We start from the raw sequence: 9,501 nt of genomic DNA, 5'->3' as shown, positions 1-9,501 counted from the left end.
GGCAGAGAAAAATGTTTGCCGTTTTGAATATGATATCTGAGCGAGACTGACTTACAAAATCCATGGGGGACCCTCGGCCGGTAATTTGTGTAGAGCTAGCCACTAAATAAACTATTTTTAAAAATAGCAATACAAAATAATTGAGCTGACATGGGCTAAATGAGTGAATCTCAGTGACAGACATAAGAGAAAAACGGCACAACCAAATTTCGAAATTGCACCTTGTGTATTGTACTATTCTAACTCTCAACGGGAAGTTGAGACTCCGACTGAGTTCCCCCCCCCCCAAAAAAAATATATATATATTACATACGGGAATATACACACACACACACACACACACACACACACACACACACACACACACACACACACACACACACACACACACACACACACACACACACACACACACACACACACACACACACACACACACACACACACACACACATATTTTTTTGGGGGGGATTGCTAAGAATAAGCAACGGAGAAAGATGGTATTGTGTTAGACTGCTGGAGATAGCAAGGGAGGTGCTGGACTCTAAAGCAGGGAAATGGTGCTGGACAGCAAGAAGATATGGCAGGAGAAGATATACCTTCTACTTTGAGAAGACAGTCCGTCAGTGAACACCTTGTCACGATAAGTCACGATAAGATCCATTGGCATTGGCTGGAGGTGGTTGGTGAAGACTGATGCCTGGGGAGAGGATTCATCATGGGGTTGATGCATCACTGGCTTGTCTGTCTGTAGGGGCCCTCTCATTTCCTCTACACAGTCTTCAAAAGAGACAATGCAGCGACACATACATTTAGATTTGAGTCATTTAGCAGACGCTCTTCTCCAGAGCAATTTACAGTTAGTGCATTCACTTAGGTTGTAGTCATTAAAACTTGTTTTTCAACCACTCCACAAATGTCTTGTTAACAAACTATAGTTTTGGCAAGTCGGTTAGGACAACTACTTTGTGCTTGACTGTCACGACTTCTGCCGAAGTCCTTGCCTCTCCTTGTTCGGGCGGTGCTCGGCGTTCGACGTCACCGGTCTTCTAGCCATCATTCATCCTTTTTTCATTTTCCATTGGTTTTGTCTTGTCTTCCCACACACCTGTTTTCAATCCCATTCATTACCTGTTGTGTATTTAACCCTCTGTTTCCCCTCATGTCTTTGTCAGAGATTGTTTATTGTCAGTGTAGTGTTGTTTGTTGTATAGGTGCGCGTTGGGTCTTCGTACCCATATTTTGTTTATGTTCTTTTCCTGTTTAGTGTTATGGAGCATGTTACTAGGACATTATTAAAAGACTCCATTTTACACTCCGTTTGACTCTCCTGCGCCTGACTTCCCTGCCACCTATACACATATGCCTGACAATGACACAAGTCATTGTTCCAACAATTTTACACAGACAGATTATTCCACTTATAATTCACTGTATCACAATTCCAGTGGGTCAGAAGTTTACATACACTCAGTAGACAGTGCCTTTAAACAGCTTGGAAAATTCCATGATGATGTCATGGCTTTAGAAGCTTCTAATAGGCTAATTGATTTTAGTCAATTGGAGGTGTACCTGTGGATGAATTTCAAGGCCTACATTCAAACTCAGTGCCTCTTTGCTTGACATCATGGGAAAATCAAAATAAATCAGCCAAGACCTCAGAAAAAAAAATTGTAGACCTCCACAAGTCTGGTTCATCCTTGGGAGCAATTTCCAAACGCCTGAAGGTACCACGTTCATCTGTACAAACAATAGTACGCAAGTATAAACACCATGGGACCACGCAGCCGTCATACCGCTCAGGAAGGAGACACATTCTGTCTCCTAGAGATGAACGTATCTTGGTGCGAAAAGTGCAAATCAATCCCAGAACAACAGCAAAGGACCTTGTGAAGATGCTGGCGGAAACCGGTACAAAAGTATCTATATCCACAGTAAAACAAGTCATATATCGACATAACCTGAAAGGCCGCTCAGCAAGGAAGAAGCCACGGCTCCAAAATCGCCATAAAAAAGCCAGACTGCGGTTTGCAACTGCACATGGGGACAAAGATCGTACTTTTTGGAGAAATGTCCTTTGGTCTGATGAAACAAAAATAGAACTGTTTGGCCATAATGACCATCGTTATGTTTGGAGGGAAAAGGTGGAGGCTTTCAAGCCGAAGAACACCATCACAACCGTGAAGCACGGGGTGGCAGCATCATGTTGTGGGGGTGCTTTGCTACAGGTGGGACTGGTGCACTTCACAAAATAGATGGCACCATGAGGAAGGGAAAATTATATGGATATATTGAAGAAACATCTCAAGACATCAGTAGTTAAAGCTTGATTGCAAATGGGTCTTCCAAATGCACAATGACCCCAAGCATACTTCCAAAGTTGTGGCAAAATGGCTTAAGGACAACAAAGTCAAGGTATTGGAGTGGCCATCACAAAGCCATGACCTCAATCCTATAGAAAACTGAAAAAGCGTGTGCAAGCAAGGAGACCTACAAACCTGACTCAGTTACACCAGCTCTGTAAAGAGGAATCGGCCAGAATTCATCCAACTTATTGTGGGAAGCTTGTGGAAGGCTTCCCGAAACTGAGTTTAAATGTATTTGGCTAAGGTGTATGTAAACTCCTGACTTCAACTGTAAATACAGTAGGTGGGACAACCACATACAGGGTCACAGACATGGTAAGTACTTTTTCCTCAGCAGAGTCAGAGCTTTAAGTGTGTGTGTGTGTGTGTGGGGGGGTCAAGTGAAAGTGTTGGTTCAGGATTCATATTTATTTTACTGAGTAGAAGGCAACGCAAATGTTTTGAGTTTGTCGAAGAGGAGGTACCTTTTCCTGAGAATTTCTCCATAATCAAATTTTGACTGATTTCAAATACTTTGTGTATTGTTTTGCTTCCTGAGTTAGTAATGATTCCCCTCTGAAACAGACATCAGGCTGTGGTGATGATGTCCGGGAGGTCTTCAGCCTTGAGTGCATCTTCCAAAAGGAGGAAAGAACGGAGATACCCATTCAACGTCATTCTCTACGGGTCTAGACTCTAGCTCTTATCGCCAAGCATGTGGGGCCAGATTAGAGCAGGTCTCCAGGAATGCGTTTGGGGCTCTAATTGCCATGTCCAAGACAACACTATCAGTCCCCTGTCTCAGTCTGCTCTCAGAACACACTACTGTATGTATAGCCAGAAAGAATTCTGAGCAAAGCTTAACATTGTCTGTTCACTTCTCTCCATGCATTGATTGAAATATGCTCATAGCATTGTAACTGCTGTAGGTAGTTGGGAGACGCTTTCAGGCTTTTTCACTTGTCCAGTGTCTGGTTCCAAAACAAATATGAAGTGAGCAAAACATGGAGCTACTCTCCAACTATGTATCTTATTAACTCATGTAGCACATTAAAAGGGAAAGGATTGGGATCACTGAGAGAAGAAAACAAAAAGTGCTACTATAGTAACTCTGGGAGCCGGACTGGTTGTCATAGCTGACATGGTTTATAGTCAGCATATTTCGGTGTGGGGTGGGCTGGGGGTGGGGGGGTGGAACTGTTCTAGGGATGTGCTGTCCTCTTTCCGGGAACTAAAATGAATAATCTATTTTTTTTCTAGTTGTGAGACAGCGAGGAGCCACCCTTCTCATGGCATTTGACCCTGCTCTGTCCCTAAAAAGACAGTAAAAACACAAAACTTCCTGTTCAAGACAAAATTGAAAGTCTCATCTTAGTCCGAGTACGTATTTCAGCCAAAATTAGCGACGTCAGATTCAGAGGAAATTAGTATTTTGGGATCCTCTGCAAAAGTCTGACATGTCTTTCACAACACTACGTGTTTCTTCACAGGCTTGATGAGTAATTTCACATCCTTCCTTATTGACTCAACCTCAGCCATTCTGATCTTAATCCAATCTTGATTGGATAACGGTCCGATGGCATATCGTAATTAAATAAATTGAACTCATATGCTAACATGAATTACACGATCACAACTGTGATTATACTTCCATCATTGAGTTATCCTGCATTCCCTTTTCCAAGTCGATCTGTCGTCACAGTAATCCCTCTCTCCAATTAACCAAGACATTCAGTCAAAGTAGAAAAAGTCACTACAGTTTGTCACTGATTGTCACAATAAAATTGGCCTCGAACTTCTTTCCCATTTCTCTCTCTCTTTTCCCTTTTTGTCATTTGGAGCAAGTGCCCCAGATAAGAAATTGCTTACATCCCACTCAGTGTGGGACTGGGTGGGTTGCTTCCCACAGGGTATGTACCAATGTGCAGAGAGCACACTTCGACAGATGCCATCAGAGAACAAGCATATGAATTACCAGGCAGCCTGCCATCCAGCGAGTTCACACAGAATGCCATTAATACCTGATGAACAGTCAGACAACAACACAACAACAACATGAAAGCCGTGGCAACTGGGACCCAGGTAAAGGTTCCATCATTTATATATTAATGGTTTTATTAACAAAGACTTCCAACTAGCAGCTAGCGAAACCACTCAAAAGTTACAATGACGGAGGCATCGAAGCTTGATGCCAGGCTGCAGCAACCAGGGGACCCGTCAGCGAATCACGTCCCGATGAATAAAAGATAACGCCACTGTTGACCAATAACTAATTCAGAAGCCATGAGATATTTATGGATACAATTAAAGAAAACACAATCCTTTTAAATTTAAATTGCGGTAGATATTAGCATTATCCAATTAAGTCCCAATTTATATTAAGTAGGTAAAGTACCTTCACAAGTGTACTATAATTGGATGGGATCATTGAATCTGTTATTAGGGATTAATTAAAAAAGCATAAAGGAAAGGCTTTGTTAAGTCTTTAAATGTTCTTTACTAAAATAAGGCACAAGATGTTTTGATCTATGTGATATTTTTCATTATTATTATACAATTAATAGTCAACCAATGATTAAATGCATAAAATATCTGAAACAATTAATACTAAGGGATGTATTTACACTATATAAAAAGTGTATATTTTCTCTCATATTCCATCTCTTCCTGGTATGACATGGCACGCAAAACATAATTACTTGATTATCATAAATATTTCCACTTTTACAAGGTAATATTTTCCACGGGAGACTCTGATAACGTCAGACACACTGTTTTCATTAAAATGACGATGTGATCCAAAGTGTTGTTTAATGAGATGATTGCTACAGCCTGACCTTAATGGAAAGAAGCCTACCCTTAGACCAGGAGAATGTACCAGCCTGACCTTAATGGAAAGAAGCCTACCCTTAGACCAGGAGAATGTACCAGCCTGACCTTAATGGAAAGAAGCCTACCCTTAGGCCAGGAGAATGTACCAGCCTGACCTTAATGGAAAGAAGCCTACCCTTAGGCCAGGAGAATGTACCAGCGAAGGGCACGGGGGAGGGAAGGGAATATTGGAGTGCTGCTGATACAGAAAACACTACTTTGCCCTCTCGGAGGATGTTCAATCAGCTTTTAGGAATGGCCCTTGACTTCGACAAGGCCTGGGGGCCCACAAGTAATCAAGCGGTGTGTGTGAGTTTGTGTGTGTGTGTGTGTGTGTGTACCTTATCTGTTTGCACGTTATCTTATCTTCCTCGTGATTTGGAACTCCATTGTCCAGGTTCTTTATTTAGCTAAACAGTTGCTGTGTCAGCTCGTTGGGAGAGAGAAGGGCCGACCTTGGCTTGCTTGGATAGCCTATCTTCCTGCTTTTAGACAATGTATTGATAACGGGCCCATTTGCTAAGTGTATAGTTATGGAACGAGTAATGGACACCGATGGAGAGGATCTCACATTCCTCATCATTATTGACATGCCTCACTCTTCTTTGTTACCTTGCAACTCATAACATCTATCTGTCTGGACATGATGTACTTTGTGCCGTACATGTCTATAGGACAATATATCAAATATATGTAAAAAAGTAATGTTTCAAAGAAAGTTTGGTTCCGCTCTCTTTCCTACCCTTCTCTTTCCATCTCAGTTTCAAATCAAGACGACTGGGACATGCACATTTAGTTCCGACTGCCCTCCTCACATTTCCTTACGATGTTCATCTCGGTTTCCTTTAGTGGGAAGAAACGGTTGAGCCGTGTACAGGGCTAGAATCTGATCTGGGATCTGAGGAAAGGAAAGAGAGGAGCATACTGACTGGGGACAGTGTGGTTCCCAGATACCCGGTGCGTGAGTGTGGGAGTGTGTGTGTGTTTGTGTATATCGGAGTGCGTTGTGCCCCTGAGATTATTTTCAGCAGGCAGTGCAGAGATGAGAGAGAGATGAGAGAAGGAGTGAGAGAAGGAGAGAGAGAGAGAGGAGAGAGAGAGAGAGAGAGAGAGAGAGAGAGAGAGAGAGAGAGAGAGAGAGAGAGAGAGAGAGGAGAGAAAGGAGAGAGAGAAAGATAGAGACAGGGAGGAGAAAGATAGAGAGCGAGAGAAAGAGAGAGAGAGAAAAGATAGCGAGAGAGAAAGAGTGAGAGAGTGGCTGCTGTTGCTGTTTCCTATGGGGGGCCTGTTACCGAGGGGAGGTGGAGATTTACACTCCCTCTCAGTCAAAGTGCTCCCTCCACTCCTGCTGCGCTCTGAGACACACACAGACACACACACACACACACGCTCCCAACTCTCCACAGGAAAACCCAGAGCCTAATGCGCAGCACCTCACAGGCAGCACACTGCCACGTACGTTGGGCAAACCAAACCAAGTGGGACACTAACTCCGACTCTGCGACTTTGATAGTTGGTTAATTACTCATGTGATGTGATTCAGATGTCTAGGGGCTTCAACAGAAAGTTCGCCTGACGGTTCCAACAGGGGAGGCAGGAGCAGACATTTTAGGAGAGCAGAGCGGTAGGTGAAAACCAAACCTATTTATTATTTATCAATATATCAGTTTACGTGCCGTCACACAGGGTCCCAGTAGTGTGGTGCCTGATGCTAAACGGTGATGCTACATGAAGTGCTGGATGCTAAATAGGTTTTTGTGTACTAACTAGGTGACATCTGGGACTTTGAACAGGATGAAACACTCTTCATGGCTAGCTGGAGAGGCACTGTGTTCTGTTGTGATGAAAAAGTATTCAAATGCAGATCTCAGTTTTCTTTACCTACTTGGTCTGAACTCAGTGAGTCTAGATTGTACATTCATAGAAAGGGTTTTTAACTACTCTGTAAAGTTTGACCTGAAATACACTATTATATTACTTTGAATATAACCTGGTAATTATATAAATGTAAGTATTTGATTTACATATTGATAGTAGGGTTAATTTCTAACTGGTTAAAAAAAATATTTTTTTGAGAACTTAGGATTTTTTCATGTAACATCTTCACTCAACTCTCAAACAATAGGGGCGGCAGGGTATCCTAGTGGTTAGAGCGTTGGACTAGTAATCGGAAGGTTGCAAGTTCAAACCCCCAAGCTGACAAGCTACAAATCTGTCGTTCTGCCCCTGAACAGGCAGTTAACCCACTGTTCCTAGGTTGTCATTGAAAATAAGAATTTCTTCTTCACTGACTTGCCTAGTAAAATAAAAAAGTACAAAAGCTGTATTGTGTAATATAACACTGACTAGACATGGGCCTGATTGGATTATTTCATGTCTCATTGTTTTCTAACCGCTAGTCTGAGTCTTTAAATTAAAACCAGAAGGGAGAATGCAGGGCAGAGGAAACCACACTGAAGAAGCCACGCAAGGGGTGCATTGTCAAAACAATATAAAGCCCTGCCTGGCTCTCTCTCTCTGTGTGTGTGTGTGAGCCTGCGTGAGTGTGTGTAATATGGGCTTGTAGCCCACACACTCCTATTAGCACAAAGCCTTTGCTGATTATTACTTCCAGAAATGACAGAGAAGAGAGGAGACGCTTCATATTGTTTGACTGTAACCAGTCGTGGCATCTTCCCATCTGTGCCCCCTTGGCAAAACCTGTTTGAAGTCTGAAGGAGGTTGTTTTACTTCCCCTCGCAGTTGGAGAGGATGGGAGAGGACCCACTGTGATGTGTAACTTTTGACTGACACATTCTGGTTTTGGCTCCATTTCTGAGGAGATGTTCCTGGATTCGGACAAAAGTATACAGTTGTTGCACAGTCGATTCAATTGAGGAAGTTTTGTTTTGTTGCTTGCAAAGTTTGCTGGCTGAAATAACCCATATGCTTTTTCCCCCCTGTCTCCCTCAATCTCTGTCTTTCTGTCTCTCTCACTCTCTCTATCTTGCTCTCCCTCCCTCTCTCTAACTTGCTCCCCACCTCTCTCTCTAACTTGCTCTCCCCCCTCTCTATCTCTCTCCCCTCCCTTGTCTCTCTCGCTCATCAGCTCTCACCACCAACAGTACATGGGGAACCCCTACACTATCTGTCCATCTCCTGAGACAAAGCGTGGAATGTGTTCTATAATGGGCGCCCCAATCGTACATGTGTTGGTGCTAATGGCCGTCATGGCCGCCCTGCCTGGCCCTGGAATGTGTCAGATAAACAGCACCACAGACGAGGGGGAGAAGGACTCCCTACCCCCAGACCAGGGCCTGGTCCTCCACAACACCCACATCACCCTCCAACCCCTGGGCTTCCACAGCACCAGCAGCCCCTTCCTGGAGCATGGGAGCCCCATCTCCACCAGGGGCCACCAGGGGCCGCAATGGCACAGGGTCGGAGCTGGATCTGGGGCCACAAACATCACCAGGATAAGGGCCCCTCCATCATGCACCATCGCCACTTCCATTCAAAGCTATTTCAAATACATCAACACAGTGATTTCTATCATAGTGTTTGTGGTGGGCATAGTGTGCAATTCCACCCTGTTGAGAATTATCTACCAGAATAAGTGCATGAGGAACGGGCCCAATGCCCTCATCGCCAGCCTGGCACTGGGAGACCTCATCTACATCACCATAGATATACCCATCAACGTCTACAAGGTAAGAGACGCATATCCATCCTGTACACTGGACATCACAGTGAATGTTGCATGGATGTATTGAAGCATAATTGCATCTCAGAGAGATTGAGAGAGCGAGAAATTATTTCACTTGCTTTGGCAATGTAAACATATGTTTCCCATGCCAATAAAGATTGAATTGAATTGAAAAAGAGAGAGAGAGAGAGCGGGTGAGAGAGAGAGCGAGAGAGAGCGCGCAAGAGAAAGAGAGAGAGAGAGAGAGAGCATGCGAGAGAGCGAGAGAGAGTGCAAGAGAGAGAGAGAGAGAGAGAGATAGAGAGAGAGAGAGAGAGAGCATGTGTGAGAGAGAGAGAGAGAGACAGAGAGAGAGAGAGAGAGAGAGAGAGAGAGCAAGAGTGAGAGAGAGAGAGAGAGAGAGAGAGAGAGAGAGAGAGAGAGAGAGAGAGAGAGAGAGAGAGAGAGAGAGAGAGAGAGAGAGAGAGAGAGAGAGAGAGCAAGAGAGAGAGAGAGAGAGAGAGAGAAAGAGAGAGAGAGAGAGTGCAAGAGAGAGAGAGTGCAAGAGAGAGAGTGCAAGAGAGAGAGACAGAGAGACCGAGAGAGAGAGTGTAAGAGAGA

The 9,501-nt window shown here is 43.8% G+C and overlaps 1 protein-coding gene across 1 annotated transcript; it reads left to right on the top strand.

Annotated features, from left to right (window-relative positions):
- Positions 1 to 5,949: 5,949 nt before the first annotated feature.
- LOC127907957 (endothelin receptor type B-like) lies at positions 5,950 to 9,124 on the top strand. The gene is made up of 2 exons (XM_052464730.1): positions 5,950 to 6,840; positions 8,305 to 9,124. The coding sequence occupies exon 2, from the start codon at positions 8,324 to 8,326 to the stop codon at positions 8,966 to 8,968; it is 645 nt and encodes a 214-aa protein (XP_052320690.1). The 5' UTR covers positions 5,950 to 6,840; positions 8,305 to 8,323; the 3' UTR covers positions 8,969 to 9,124.
- The last annotated feature ends 377 nt before the right edge of the window (positions 9,125 to 9,501 follow it).

This window comes from Oncorhynchus keta, chromosome 16 (assembly GCF_023373465.1).
Source record: "Oncorhynchus keta strain PuntledgeMale-10-30-2019 chromosome 16, Oket_V2, whole genome shotgun sequence".
In the NCBI taxonomy this organism is placed as follows: domain Eukaryota; kingdom Metazoa; phylum Chordata; class Actinopteri; order Salmoniformes; family Salmonidae; genus Oncorhynchus; species Oncorhynchus keta.
Note: the sequence above shows the minus strand (reverse complement) of the source record. Positions and strands in the feature narration are given on the sequence as shown.

Excerpts from the sequence above, each read along its gene's own strand:
- LOC127907957 (XM_052464730.1), top strand. The coding sequence starts at position 8,324 with ATGGGGAACCCCTACACTATCTGTCCATCTCCTGAGACAAAGCGTGGA.